We start from the raw sequence: 16158 nt of genomic DNA, 5'->3' as shown, positions 1-16158 counted from the left end.
TTTTTCTAAAGTCCTCCTTCTCCATGTGACATGGTGACATTACTTCCATGACAAAGAGCTGTCCCCAGATGCCTATTAATTCCTGTCTCATTATGTTCACTGGTTGAGAGGTCTCTGGGAGACTTCCATGTTGCTTGAGCTTCACCAAGAGAACATGGTATCCCTTTCTGGCCTATCACCCCTCAAAAAGAACAACGGGATGCTTCAACTTATTTCTACAAAGCATTTACTTCTCTTTTATCTTTCATAGGTATGCTGCTCTCTCCTCCCACCTCCCTCTCCTCTTACCCTGTCTGCTCTGCCCTTGCCTCACAAGTGTCAGTCTGATCTGTGCTGCTACATGCTTCAATTTGTTTCTGCCTTTCCCTCTGTTAGCTCTGACCAACCAGCCCTGCTGATGTCTTACACTGTCAGCACCAACAGGGCTCTGGTCTCTTTTCACCCACTTGACTTCCTCACACCCTACACCTTACACTTGATCTTTAACATCAAGGATGTACACCTTCTAGAACAGCATAGTCTGAAAAAAATATAATGAGAGCTAAATATATAACTTTAAATAAGTAGGTTCACACATTCAGGTTATTCCAAACAAACTTGAACTTTTTCCAATAACTAAATCAAGCCTGAGTCTTTCAGTGCTACTTAATTAAAATTAAAATTCTGTTCTTGAATCACATTAGTCATATTTCAAGTACACAATAGCCACATATGGCTAATAGCTACCATACTGGACATCACAGTTCTAGAAAACAAACTAACCTTCAAAAACAACTGCCCTAGGGCAAATTAAGGCAGGTACCAAACTATGTGAAATAAAACAAGGGCATAAAAAAGCTCTAAATACTAAGGGCTGCGGGCCCTGTTCTTTGTTCATTTCACAGGTATTTGCTTAACTACGAGTAGTCACAGGCCTTACCATCACAGAGGATCCAAACAGGTTGGGAGAGACATGCCATATTTCCTTTACTAAGTACAGAATAATTCAAAGCAACTAAAATTAGGCCTCAAATGGTGTGGAATAAGCCAACACCAGTATTCTAGTGGTAGTGCTTCCAAATTCCACTTGCAAGTTGTTAAAAAGAGAGCCATGGGCCCAAGGTGGAATCCCTCACCCCTGTGAACAAACCAAGACTTAACTGCAGCTTCAACCTCTCCAGGAGTGGAATTTTAACCCAATCAGTCTGGAATCTTCTGGTCAGCACCAAAGAGGTAATCTGTCATATGGACTCTCCCCATCTTCCAGAAGAAGATGAGGTAATCCACTTAATAAGATTCCCTCCTTTCCCCCTAAAGGAAGGTGACCTTGCCTGAAACAATCCTTTCTTTCTAAGGATTGCTAATAACTTCTTGCCTTACCTTCCTTCCTATAAAAACCTTCCATTTTGTACAGCTCTTGGGAGCTCATCTCTACTTGCTAGATGGGAGGCTGCCAGATTCATGAGTCACTTAATAAAGCCAATTAGATCTTCAAATGTACTCCGCTGAATTTTGTTTTTTTTTTAAACAAAGTCAAATATACCGCACATAAAATGCATTTCCCCACAACGGCAGTTTTAAAGCATGGTTAGGTGTTTTAATTTAGCTCCTAAAAGCTGATTGGACCCATAATAAAATTGAAATATTATAGACTTACAATTTTAAGTGTAAAATCAAAACCACGAGTCTTGTTTTTCCAAAACCATAACATTTAAACAAACCTATCCAAACATGTTTTTAACAGGCACACACCATCCTTAAGGCCTTCAGCATGGGTGACCAGGCTCAAAGTTCAACTTCATTTTAGTGACTGAGAGTTAAAAAAAGGTGGAAGCAGCTGGAATGTTGACCTCCAAGCCACTGTGGTCCCAAGCTAATGAGTAATCTTCAACCCCAAAGAGTTTCAGACCTTCTAACTCCAGGAGCCAAAATACTTTCCCTCTTTTTAAAAGGTGAGATAATGAGGAAACTAGAGGCACTGACAAGAGATGGGGGTTCGGATTCCCAGGTGGGGATGAGCAATTAAGGGGTGCCACGATGTTGATACTCAAGGGAGAGACAGGATAGAGGTGAGTGAGTCCCGGGACCAGTGAAGGCCCGGCCTTGCCTGACTGGGGAAGGGAAGGGAGAGTGTGCAAGACTTCTCAGGCTTGGGTGAGGGCTCATGGTAGGGTACAGAGCACACAGGAACAAGGAAAGCTGAAAGGAGAGCCGCGTTTGGATCTACGGGTCATATTTAAGGGCATCTGAGAACTGAAAACTGCTGCTGTTAACGATGATTATGGTGATGAGGATGATGAGGGCAGAGCCTAACAACCGACATTTACTGTTTCCCACACAGGACAAGCTATCCAAAGCTCTTCACATTTATATTGTTAACGTAATCCTCATTTAATGGGCCAGACCTCCATGCAGGGGATGGTACTGACAGAACCCCCGAGGAAAAAGTCTGATAGCCAGAAAGGAGGGGAGGGCCTTCCCAAGGAGGGGGCACGAAATGCACACTTGCTGGGGCTTAAGTTTTTGCCAGTTTGCCCCATCAGTTTTAATAAGCACTCTCTTTGTTCAGTGTCAGACCAAACAACAAAGACTGGGCTTGTCTTTCTAAAACCAGGAGCCAAACTTCCCCTGGAGGTTCAAACGGTATTTGTAGGTAATGACAATGGCACGCTTTTGGAGTCCCAACAAAACCTGAGTTCAAGTCCCAGTGTGAGGCTCTTAATAGTTCTTAATAGTAGTTAATAGTGGACTTTGGGCAAGTTATTGTTTAAATTTTCTGAATGCTGTCTTTACCATTCTCAAAAGAGAAAACTGAGCTAACTAAACCATCAGAATGTCCTAAGTACCCACTTCCCCACCTCTCACGAACTCACCCTCTCCTCATCAGGAAAGCTAAAAAGAAAGCAAAACCATCCTTCTCCTAAAAAAAAAAAAAAATCCTTCATCAAATACCTACCCTAAGCTTAGAACGCAGAAGTCAGTGTGACCCCACCGACAGGAATTAAGATTGATAGGGACACACTCTGTACTTTCTTACTCCAAGTTTGAGGAGAGTCACAAAGAAAACCTGTGGATTGCTCCCTTCCCTAAAGAAAGCCCCACCAGACTGTGGGCAGGGATGTCCTGAAGTTGCCCAGCCATCATATGATAAGAATGACTACCCTCTACAACACATGCAAAAGAGCCAGTTTAAAACTGGGATTTTCAAAACAAAATGGTGAAATGTCGTCAGCCTGGTTGTGGTGAGGTGGACAGTTTACTGAATCCCTGACTCCTTTACACGCCCAGGAATGTTTGGAGCATCCATGACAGTGGAAAACATGGAGGTATCAACAACAGAAACCATGAAAACCACAGCATTCTCCTGAGTATTCTTTGGCTCTGGAACGTGTGATACCCAGGGAGGTGGTCTCTCCAGCTCTGGCTCCCCCAGACTCACATGCCCGCCTACACTGGGGTGTGGCTGCAAAACCCCATCACAGTGCCCGGGGCCTGCGACCTGCCAGTTGCTCAGGGCCCAAAACTCAGAGAGGGCCCCACACCTGGTTGTTGCTGCTGTCTTGAAATTCTTAATAATTAAGCCTTATCAATAATGATTAATTAGCAAGGGGCCTTGCATTTTCATTTTATACTGGGCCCTACAAACTATGTGGATGGTCTGGTGGTGCCTGACTCAGAAGAGGAATTCAATTCACAGCAGCAACTGGTGAGCCGTGGAGCGGCCGGCACACCCGGCTTAGGGCCAGAACAACACCTTCCTTGGAATGGAAGGGACCGGCTTCCATCCTTAGGAAGAGGGACCGAACACCACACCACCCCCTCAACAACAAAGAGGGAAAGAAGCGTGGCAAGTTTTTCTGAAGTGTTTTTCCACTTGGAAGGTGGAGTGTCTATAAACCAACAAAGCCTACTTTCCTTCCCATTCTCTCCAGCACTAGTACTGGAGCACTGCCCCTCCAGAGGGGGCTGCCATGAGACCGATGTTCACTCAGAGAGGTGCTCGAGGCAGAGCCGGCTGGGTTAGCAGGCAGAGCAGCACACGGCAACCACTCCCAGGGCAAAGAAAGGAAGCACAAGGCGACATACTCACATCAGGGAGTCAGCTACCCTAAGTAGAAAACGCAGGACATAAATGAAGGTTAATACCCAAGGTCAACCAAGAAACTCACCGAGGAGAGCGCTTCTTTGTGAGTTTTTAAGTAAAAAAATGAGGACACAAGATAACTGGTTTTGTAAAACATTAGATTATTAAGAAGTGACAAAATACTTCTAAATTCTTCATCTTCCTGCTCAGGACAATTCCTCACAGGAAACCAAAACTATTATTCTAACCCTTCGAGTAAAACTACTGTAACCGTTCGATTCTTTAGCTTACCTAAAGATTGTAACAAATGGCAGGGGTATGACGGGTGGCCCACCCCCAGCCTCTGCAAATACCGCCAGCCCCTCAACTCTGAGGAGGGCAGAGACAGGGCACACAGTTACACGCAAATTTCCGGAGGGCACTGCAAAGAAAAGGCCTCCACCATCGTCAGGAAGCTACCCACAGAAGCGTGGGAAAAAAGTCCCCGGTGATGGAAATCTCGGACCCAAGCCGGTAAACTCAATCAGGTAAAAGCCAACCAAATTAATCTCAATGAAGCAATCCAAATCAGCTTTTCTTTTCAATGGTTTTATAAAATGGACACTTCAGATTGGGTCCCCTTTATTACCTGCCATATTCCAAAAGCGTAGCATGGACTCGAGATTCTTCATCCAGCAGCTCTCCTGCTCCCTGTTGGCGTCTGTATTTCCGACGGGGCTTGTAAACATCCTAAGGAGTGGGTGAGACAGAGGACTTACTGAATGTGAGAGGGCCCTCCTCCTGAACTGGCCGCTGGGTGCATCCCGGCCGGTCAGGGAGGCTAGTCTTTCCCCATGATGGCGACTGTACCCCTCTCCTGCAGGAGAGCCGGGGGGGGGGGGGGGTGCTCAGGGAGGCCACCCTCAAGGAGTCTGCTCCTTTGATGTGCACATAGGTAGCAAGTATTTCCACTCAATATATTGCCCCTCAACTTTGTTTTCACTTGGTGGGTTTCTTTTGTCCTATGGCATTTTAATACTTTATGTGGTCAAACGTAATCATTTTATATCTTACTTCTTATACCAGGGATTGTAAAAAAAAAAAAAAAAAAAAGTTCTTGTATGTTACTTGTATGGGTTATATTTAGCCTTTTAAACTACTCAGAAGTCTTTTTCCTGAATGGAAAATTAAGAATGCCAACATCTTCAGTTTAATAGTCCAGCCTTCCCCTGATCTGAATGGCATGCATATGTATACCATGTTCCGGTGTTACCCTCTTCTATTCCTCCTGCTTTAGGAACCTTTATCCTGTCTCCACTGTTCTTTTGCAAATTTCCCGGCTATTCTTACACTTTTTCTCTTCCAAATGAATTCTAGTAACAACTTGTCAAGTTTGTAATAAAAAGCAGTTGAGTTTTGATCAGAATCACAACAAATCTACAGATTATTTTGGAAAGAACTGACATATTTATAATATTGAATCTTGCCTTGAGAAGCAAGGTTTATCTCTCTATTCAGATCTATTTTATTCCTTAACAAAATTTTCCAGAAACAAAACAAAACAAAACAAAAACGCAAATTTTCTAGTCACTGCGTATCCAGACCTTTTCACCACCCGAGCCACAAACCAGTTCAACAATCACAGGTGTGTATGTTAACCCAGAATCCTTTAAACAAATTCCTCAAGTGGTCAAGGAGATTTCAATCCTTAGACTCTAAAATAGCAGAGGAGTAGATATAAACCCTTCAGCAATACATATCTTCTTTACAAACGTGTTGAGGTTTATCCTCAAAAAGTGTATAAAAAAAATAAAATGCTCTATCAACTTTCACTGACTTGTACAAATGTGGAAGCAAACATAGATCTATTTTGTGTAGGACACATCCTGAAACTACACATATGTACATATATGCCTCCTAAGCAAAGTACGTGGTATGTAGTAGGTGCTCAATTAATGCAGGTCTTTACCCCCACCTGATTTAGCGTTTTGCCCCAGGTGAATGTCCTCCTTGACTGCCAAGCTGGCAGCCAAATCATATCTTAAAATATGCTCAGGCCTCTGAACGCAAGCAGGTGAATATTTATGCCAAGGAAGGTATTCCAGTCGTTTGTCCCTGGATTTTTTCTCCTCCACCACCAGACCTCATCATCACTATCCTTGACCTGGACATCACTAGGACAAGCATTACTAGCAGGCTGCTCCATAGAGTGGCATTTTTATTCCAATTAGAGTCGTTCCTCCCTTGATATTTCTGGTTAACTTTAGTACTGTACTTTTTATTATGAGAAGTTTCAAACACACAGAGAAACATTCTTTTGTAAGACATACTATATAATCTTAACAGTTTTGTAAAAAAGGAACAGAATAGGGTCTGGGATGATGCTGGAGTGGTTTTCTTATAACTTGCTGCCAGAAATAATCCCTAGTTTGCTCCTGCTGTCGACATGAATAGGAAGCTATGAATAATGTAAAACAGATTTATGGGGAAATGCAAAATATAATGAACCCACATGACGTCAGTTACTGCCCATGATTTAATTCTCACTGAGCTCTACTATTATAGCAGTACTATATAATTGAGCTTAACTGCTATTTTCCTTAGTTACCACTGATAGTCAATGACCCAAGACAGGAAATTGGATTCTTCTAAAAAAAGGGCTGACTCCAAAACAATAGCATACCGAAACCAACAGCTACGAGGACCTTTTATTCTGCCAAACAGTGACAATGTTGGCCTTTGCATAATTATTCCTTCTACTTAAAAGCACCATGTCATATACCGCTCACCTCTTGCATTTTATAACTACACTAAGAGGTGGAGGCAAGGCAGATGCCATTACCCTCACTTTCCTACTGAAGAAGCAGAGATTAGATAATTTGTCCAGGATCTCTGAGACAGTACTAGGTCCCCTGGCTGCTGGTCCCAGGAATTTTCCAGTGCACTGACTTGCTTCTGGTGGGCATTCCTGCCACCCTCCAGCCATCTCAAATGAGTCCTCTCATGACACCATCATACACCTGAGGCTGCCACACGGGTCATTACGTGGTTTGCTTAAGTGACAACGACCTAAATTTCAGGGCAACTATAGAGAGCTATTGCTAAGTCACTCTTTAAAGCAACAGGGAGTCAGGAACACTGATGTCTAGCGTGGTCTCTGCCACTAACTGGCTCTGTGACCTTGGGGATTTCCTTCAATGGGCCTGTTTCCATATCTGTAAAATGAGGACTGAACTAATAGCTCTTGGACAGTCCCTTGTTCTCTGTGCTAAAGGACACATGAGCCGGGTTAAAATATTAAAGTAACTCTTTTGTAAAGCAGAGAACTCTTGTCCTGTGAGAGTCACATATTTCTACCTTACGCGTTTGGCTGTAAGTCACTGGGTGAAGTAACTCCCGAGTCATCTCCAAAAGGCCGGGAAGGGAAGTGGAAGAGCACAATGCTGGGGCAGTGTCTGGAGCAAAGGCCTGATCACTGCCCCCTCAGTTACGGCAGGTACCTCCTTTATGGAATACCGAGCAGGCAGCGAGACACCCCCACCAACATCTATGGTCAACAGTTCCAGTGGGGGCCACACCCAGGCCAGTAGGAAGTGACATCCTCCTGTCTTGGGTCTATTGACCTGAACACATCATCTCAGGGCTCACCAGCCCAGACCAATTCTCACAGATACACCTCAGCCCAGGAGCCCCACAGACTAACTCTGGTTCCGCCTAACGGGGATCCACAGAGGTCTCCACCATCAAGGGCAATGTCCTGAAAGATCCTGTAAGAAAAAGTTATTGTAACTGGAACAAATATTTTTTTTTTTCATTCTCATGTTAATAAAATAACAGACAGAACAAAACCCCTGGGTACTGGGTGAAGGAAATGGGAGACAAATGGATGGCGACCATTTCTGGAGAGAAACATGTCTGCAGGGAGGAAAGTTAGCTGGGGAGGTGGAGTCTTCTCCAGACTCTGTTCCTTTTCTATTCTCTTTCACTTGAGCTCTGCTCTGCTCCTTGGGGACCAGCACACATCCCACCTCAGGGCTCCTTGAATCAAACAATATAATTTGCTGGGTAAGACTAAGGTCACTGCACTAAATAAAGGAGCCAAATGCAGCTTCTGCATGTTGGTTCTTAGGTTCGTGTTCCTCACAGCGGGCCGAGACCGACTGGATCGGGAGTGTGCCAGTGCCAAACTGAAATTTTCACGCATCCTGTTCTTTTAAACACGGCCCGGACGAGCAGATTTTTAGCCACTGACAGCCTATGTTGCATACTCCATAAAACTTCATTTGCTAACCACAGATTGGATAGGCCCTGGAACTGTAAAGACCCCAAATCACTGCTGCCCTTCAGAGATCTCTGATGCAGATATTCCCTGTGCCGGTGCTGAGTGACATCGCCAAGGCACACAGACAATCTCCAGGATCCCCCGGGGAGTTCCCTTGCTCCCTTCCCCTTCTAGATGCAGCCCTGGAGCCTAAAACTCTGGACAGTGGCTCGCTGTGAGGGACTGCCCTCTCCTACAAGCAAACTGTCAAAGCATCACTCAAATAAAGCTTATTTGTGCTGCTGCCCCCTTACGGTCATATCTTTTTCCTCGACGAGACCCCAAATTCCCTTAAACCCTTTCCTGGTGGAACATCACTGCTTTTACCTCTTCTCCTACGGTGTGGTCTGGCACACAGTGAGTGAATACATGCACAAGCAAGGTCTTAGCCCTAACCCCATAACTTACCACCCGTCTGACTTGGGGCAAGTTACTTTAACCTATGTAGTTTTTCATCTGTAAAAAAGGTATAAGTAGAGTTATTGGGAGGTTTAATCATTTAATAGTATCCGACACACAGTAAGGGATAAGATATACATTTGTAACCTACGTATGGATATATATTAATAAAATGTACTAATACTGTTTTACGTATGTTGCCACATTTATATTGTATGTGCTGAATGGAAAGGCCTTCCTCACAGCATCTCCTGTGGTAGAACACAACACGTGGGAGTAGTTACTTCAAATGACATGGTCTCTTAGGTGATCCGATAAGTTCTGCAAAGCATTTTCTTTCAACTAGCCTGGAAACTCTTGGAGTCTTCTCCCCCCACCCACCCCTGTTCCCTCTATTCTCAAACAAAATTCTAAACATTACCAGAAAATGTTCAGTGAATAGTAAACATTTCTTGGAACTTCAGGTAAAAATTCACGGTACTCTTTACTCAGGGTTAAGAGAGAGGGACAGACCTCACTGCACAGAGCAGGTACTTCAGGAATACGAAGGCTGACAGCACAGAAAAGGAGGAAGCAAGCCGCACATGAGCACAAGAAGTGAGACAAATGAGCGATTATGTTATGACATGACAAAGAGAAGGTGGTAAGGGGTAACCTGTCCTGGGTGGCAATCGTTTTGTTTTCTTACGTGCTTTGAAAATATTACCATCAGCAGGCCTTCTAGAAAGCAGCTAGTTAAAGGAGGAATGGAGAAGCCAAAAAGGAACACATCTCAAAGAGGAAAGCCAAAGAACTGGGAACAATCCCCAGGAAGAAGAACAACGAGGCCAAGACAAAGAGAGAGAACCACAAAGTGATGAGCTCAGAAATTCAAGTTCACAGCAATCTTTCTGCCTGACAACCTGCCAAGAGGTACAATAGCCTTAGGCATAAACTTTGACCCAATTCCACTTCGTGAAATGTATCCTAGGTTAATAAAGACAAAAGAAAAAAATTAGCTATGAGAATGTCCTATATAATGGCCAAAAGAAAAAAAAAGATACAAACTAAGCTAGTTAAATCAGTACCACACAATGAATAATCTACAGCCAGTAAAAATGATGTGGAGGTATATTTATTGGCATGCAAACATATTCTTAAGCAAAATTATACATTCTTGAGCAAAAACCAAAACAGAACGTAAAATATAACGCCATTTTTAGAGAACTCTAATTCTCTCCATTGATATACATATTTTATATTTCCTATTTGGAATATAGGTCAGTAATTATCCCTGGATGGTGATATCATGGTGACTTAGTCTTTGTATTTTTTCCCATTTCTTAATTTTCTATTATTATTATGAAGGTACCAGCACAAAATATAAATAAGCTATTTTAAAACAAAAAATCATGCACAAAAAAATGGCTGGGCTACATAACCAAGGACAAATGCAAAAGATTTGGGCTACATAACCAAGGACAAATGCATCCTATAAGGATGGCTAAGGATAAAAATAAGCTAAACATTTTGAAAAATATTAAAATATATTTTAATAGTTATTTTTTTATTTTTTTAATGTTTATTTATTTTTGAGACAGAGAGAGACAGAGTGAGAGTAGGGAGGGGCCGAGAGAGAGGGAGACACAGAATCTGAAACAGGCCCCAGGCTCTGAGCTGTCAGCACAGAACCTGATGTGGGGCTTGAACCCAGGAACTGCGAAATCATGACCTGAGCCGAAGTCAGAAGATCAACCGACTGAGCCACCCAGGCCCTTTAATAGTTATTTATTAAAAAGAGGTTATAGCTAAGTACAAATACGTCAAAGCCTGCTGGTTGAGGGAATATGGTATTATGTTAGTAGATGATGAAAGAAAACAACATGATAGTCTCCACTTGGCAGACATTCTCTAGCTGGACAAAGGCTCTTCTGGAAAAGTCATAGTAAATGCCCCCATAGGGGACTGAAGAGGTGATGGGAAAGCACCCAGCCAATCTGGATATATTTGAGTCTTTGGGACCTAGATGAATAATATCCCAGAGCCCTGAAATAAGTCAGGAACATTGCTGTAAAATTGGTGCCAAAAATATGTGGGAAGTCAGAGTCCAGGTGAAGAGAGGAAGCTGGAGAAGCACCATGCCTGTCGTGTTTGAGGAGTCAGATGTGAAATCAAAATGTGGCTGCCTCTTCCTATTTTGCAAATATGTAGGGAATTTGTTAACTCTTTTGGCTTTGAATTTCTGATTTTTAAAATCAAATCAATGACAGGGGTGTCTGGGGGCTTGGTTGAGCAACTGACTTTGGCTCAGGTCATGATCTCATGGTTCGTGGGTTCGAGCCCCACATCGGGCTTAGCACTGACAGCGCAGAGCCTGCTTCAGATTCTCTCCCTCTTTCTCTGCTCCTCCCCCGCTCATGCTCTCTCTCTCTCTCTCAAAATTAAACATTAAAAATAATTTTTTTAATGTTTATTTATTTTTGAGAGAGAGACAGAGTGCGAGTGGGGGAGGGGCAGAGAGAGAGGGCGACACAGAATCTGAAACAGGCTCCAGGCTCTGAGCTGTCAGCACAGAGCCCGATGCAGGGCTCGAACCCACGAACCGTGAGATCATGACCTGAGCCGAAGTCGGACGCTTAACTGACTGAGCCACCCAGGCGCCCCACCATTAAAAATAATTTTAAAAATATAGAAATAATAATATGTAACTCCCTGACTGTTGGTGAGGAGTTAATGACACAATGCTTGTAAGATACCTAGTTAGGTGCCAAATACACAGAAGGCCCTCAATCAGTACAGGGTGGCTAGGGGCACATTTTATAAAAGGCTGGGTCCAGAAATTAGGCACCCATTGTTTGACCTTATTTGAATCCTTAATTTACTATTCACAATTCAAATTTGGGATTCCAGATTCGTCAATAAGGAGTAGGTAAGAAAAACTGAGGAGGCATGTGAAGGGCAGTGCCGGGAAAAAGGTGGGCAGGGAAGGAAACACGCGTCAGAACCCAAGACATGCAAAGAGCCACACCCCTGGTAGTCTAGGAAAGACTTCATTCCCTTCGCGAAGGGAGACATTTCCCTTAGAGAGAGTGACAGTGAATGAAAAACGGCAAGCGGCTTCATTTCTTATGTGACTCACAAGGATAAGCCAGGGACAGACACTGCAGCCCTGGAGTCTCTTGTAAGCTTCTGGAACTCTCATTTCAAGGCAAGGAAGTGAAGAAGCACTTGCAGAAGTGGTGGGTGGAAGGGATGGAAGTTAATGGCAATGGAGCTCAGCTAAGAAACCTACGAAGACAGCTTCCAGAGTGAGAGGTATTTTCAATAGATAGGCGAAGAAGCAAACCAACAAAACCCAAAGTTCAGCTCTGGCCATCCATCAAAATTCTTTATCATTCCTGCTACAAATGTATGGACAGTCAACTGAGGAGCAAATTCACACATAAAAAAGGAAATGAACTGAGTATTATCAAAGAGACTTGCAAATTTTTCCCATTTTCCTTTATCTGGATATTATTTTGTAATTAGCTGCAAACAGCACTGTATCTAGAGGCCCACAGTTACAAGACTGGGTTTGCATCCTGGCTCCATCATCACCAATGTGACCTTGTGCAACTTGTAACCTATCTGTGCCTGAGCTTCCTCGCCTGTTAAAAACAAGAAAAAATACTACTACCTCAGAGGACTGTTGTCAGGACTGCGTAGGTTATATATAAATGCTTATAACAACGTCTGGGTACCATGTATTTGTCATTATCATTACCTCCTTCAATTCTATGCAGTCCTATTACCAAGCAGAAGACGATTTTCTTTAAAAATTCCACTACAAATGAGAGGAGGGAAGAATGTGTCCCCAGAGGCCTGAAATGTTTAGTGGGCATGATGATGACAGGCCCAACTTCATGGGTAGGACGACAGACAGCTATGCTGGCCTTTCCTTCACGGTGATAATGCCGAATGAAAACTGTACTGTTTCTCACTCTCTACCCAGGGCTCAGAGTGAGATTTACATAAGAAGATATTCAATTAAGCATTTCGGAAATTTTACTTTTATTTACTGTTTTTGAATAAGTAACGCACAGACTTGGTATTAAATCCAGATAGTACAGGCTTTCCAAGGAGAAGAGCATTTCCCCTCCTCTCCTGCTCCTGGCTCCCCATTCCCTGTATGGGAGGTAATGCCATCACTTGGTTCTTGTACCTCTCCAGAAATGAAGCATAATATAAAACAAGAAAAAACAACAGCATATCCAACAAATTGATTATTAGTTTTCATGACAAATGCAGTTAGGGGGAATCTTTAATTGCCTACAAAACTCTATATTGGTAAGCTAAAAAAAAAAAAAAAAAAAGCCCACAAAATTGTATTTAAAATAGGACTCCAATTCAGTATAAAAATGCACATTAAAAACATGCAAGAAATATGTCTAAGCTCCAAAAGAAGCTGCTTCTGTGTTGTGAGATTAAGGTTCTCTTCCTCTGTATCTAGCAACCTTTATTTAATTTATTTATTTAATTTTTTTTTAATGTTTATTTATTTTTGAGAGAGACAGAGACAGAGCTTGAGCAGGGGAGGGGCAGAGAGAGAGGGAGACACAGAATCCAAAGCAGGCTCCAGGCTCTGAGCTGTCAGCATAGAGCCCAATGTGGGGCTCGAACCCACAAACCATGAGATCATGACCCAAGCCAAAGTCAGACGCCCAACTGACTGAACCACCCAGGCGCCCCTCTATCAACCTTTAAAAAAAAAAAAAAAAAAAACTTTGAAGGATGTTCTAAACTGAATGACTATTTCATAACCAGGAAAAAATTTACTCTGATGTCATATCATATCCTCTTATTATTATTATTTAATACTGCCACTGAAACCGGAAATAGTACCTGGCTTTAGTGTATAACTATCTTGATGGTATTCTACTCCTTCCATTTCCAAAACAGAATTGTGAAAAAGATACAAATTACAACTATAAAGTGACAAAGACTTTCTTTTTTTTTTTAAAGTTTATTTTTGGGAGAGACAGAGACAGCGCAAGTGGGGGAGAGGCAGAGAGAGAGAGAGAGAGAGAGAGAGAGAGAATCCAAGCAGGCTCCATGCCATCAGTGCAGAGCCTGATCCGGGGCTTGAACTCACGAAGCTGTGAGATCATGACCTGAGCTGAAACCAAGAGCCAGACGCTTAACCAACTGGACCACCCAGGTGCCCCAAGGCTTTCTTGTTTTAAAGGAGCACTTCATGTCATCAAATGATTGTTACTCTTTCTAGAGCGATCACCTTGGAAGACCACACATTTACTCTTAAAGTAGAAAAAATAAGTAAAAAAACACTACACGTTATTTTTGGAAGAAAGCAAACAAACCCCCAGGCATTGTGGCTTCATTCCCAGCAGCTCAGGTAGGAAGGCTGGGGCTGGGGTGGGGTGGTGGCACTGATGAGGTTCTACTGGGCTCTGGCCCAGAATATTCTGAAAAGCTCTTCTCAGCCCTTGCAAGCAGAGATCCCACGGTTCTCCGGGCATGGAAGCGCAGAGTGGGCATGCGAGTGCAGATCCCACGGTTAAGATACAATGTGTGTGTTGACCAAGGCCATCCCCGTGCGTCCCACACAAAGCTCAGGAGTAGCTCCTCTCCAAAGCCATCACAGGGTGCTAATCTCAATTTGCCACCTCCAGCTCATCATCTACTCTTTGGAGCTATTCAAAGTTTACACCTGCCACTGGCACAAGTAAGGAAAGGTTTGGATCTGGAAAGTTTCTCCCGTAAAACTGGAAGTTAAGGAGGACACAGGATGTGGTTGTGGCATTTTCTACCCATGAATGCTGGCATCCAGATATGGGCACGGGGGCAGGCAGGGCTTCCTTCACACGCACACGTGAGGTCCAATCCTAGGTAATCCCAGGAAGACCTTGGCAAGGGTTTTGGGATTTGAATCACAAGGCTCTTGGGAGGCCATGAACCTGTCCTTCCCTCACAGAAGAATATGGGCAGGGAAACTTACTGAAAGGTCAACAACTGTCTTGATGGCCTTTTCTTTTCTTTTTACAAAGTCGTCATCCTGTAAGACAAAACACAGCGATTAAACAAATCCTGTGTGAAGACTGGAACTCAACTGGACTTTTCAGAACCCTGTCTTACAAACTGACTTCTCGTCACAGCTTTGCCTGCAGACGCCTCTATCGTCTAACAGACTGGAATATATTCTGCGTGGGAAGAAGCTAGGGCCTCTGCAGGTGGCTGTGAAACAGAGCCCCACAGCCGGTGACAGTGAGGGGGCCCACAGAGTGTGCTGAAGAGAACCACTCTCACCCAAATCCTTACGAGCTCTGAAACCCTGGCAAGCTGCCTCGCCTCTAAGCCTCAGCTTCACCATGTGTAAACGGGGCCGCCTATGCCAGGGCGGCTGTGAAGACTAAAGAGGGGTAGGCATGCAAGGGGCTGGGAATTCATGCAGTAGACATTCAATAGTTACCAGTTATTACTACTGTGGTGGTGCTGGTGGCTGCTATTAAACTATTATGATAGGAACGCCCTTGGCAATGACCTAGGTGATCTCTCAAAAAGCTTTATATGGCTATAAAAAACTATACTCATTCTTATAATTTAATAAACATTCTGAATCAAGTATCAAAGTTGAGAGAAAGAGACAAAACCGCAGGGCTTTACACAAGTCTTTAAAGCAGGGCTTTAAAGCAGGGCTTTAAGCAGTGCCTGCTTAAAGAGGCAGTTCTTATGAAGCAGGAGGCCCCCTTTCAAAGCTGACCAGGTAGGGGCAGAGATGTCATATGGAGGGGTGGGGAGCCTGAGCTTCCCCTGCTCCTTCCCAGGGAGCCTCTGAGCAGATGCACTGTTCTCAGTTGGACAAGAGAAGGAGAATACTGACCTCGGGGAGACTGTAGGTTTTTTGGAACTGGGAAATGGAGTAGGAGCGGATGTAGTCACCCATTTCTTCCTTTGTTTCTATAGCTCGCTTCACCAGCCACTGGGAAAGAGAGGTAGGACATGTGAGGACAGGGGTGAAACACCACCGCGGTCAAGGCCAACTCAGAGACGATACGACTCATCAACCCGAATCACCACACCTGAACTCACTAGGTGACGAGAAACTACCCACGTACACATGCTGTCCCATGTGAAAAGCAGCCAGCCGGGCGTCTGAGAGGCTAAGAGCCAAGGGCATCTGGAGCAGAGTGGCCGTGCAGGAGCTCTAAAGCCTCACTTCAGATCCTCAGTTTCGCTCTGTGCAAAGTCGAGGTGAGAGTATCAGTTTCTTTCACCTCACAGAGCTACCGGGGGAGCAAAGGAAATCACAAGGACCAGAATACTTTGCGACTAAAGCACAGCAAAAATATAGTTATTCCCCACAACCCCCCGGTTCCAGTGGCAGATCTTAACATAACTCTCCCTGTGCTGCCTGTACCAC

General features: G+C 43.8%; 1 protein-coding gene across 4 annotated transcripts in view; it reads right to left on the bottom strand.

Moving 5' to 3' along the window:
• The window catches only part of CCDC93 (coiled-coil domain containing 93), a 94259-nt gene that overhangs the window by 59317 nt on the left and 18784 nt on the right, over nt 1-16158 (bottom strand). For 2 of the 4 annotated variants that reach the window (XM_045479556.1, XM_045479557.1), the window contains exons 5-8: nt 15619-15717; nt 14737-14793; nt 4692-4792; nt 4070-4087 (exon numbers count right to left, since the gene is read on the bottom strand). In XM_045479556.1, coding sequence (XP_045335512.1) covers nt 4070-4087; nt 4692-4792; nt 14737-14793; nt 15619-15717 — 275 coding nt within the window. The remainder of the gene's footprint in view (nt 1-4069; nt 4088-4691; nt 4793-14736; nt 14794-15618; nt 15718-16158) is intronic. The other 2 variants (XM_045479558.1, XM_045479560.1) reach the window with 1 other exon arrangement.

Source organism: Leopardus geoffroyi, chromosome C1 (assembly GCF_018350155.1).
Source record: "Leopardus geoffroyi isolate Oge1 chromosome C1, O.geoffroyi_Oge1_pat1.0, whole genome shotgun sequence".
NCBI classification, from domain to species: domain Eukaryota; kingdom Metazoa; phylum Chordata; class Mammalia; order Carnivora; family Felidae; genus Leopardus; species Leopardus geoffroyi.
This window is presented reverse-complemented; position numbering and strand designations above follow the sequence as displayed.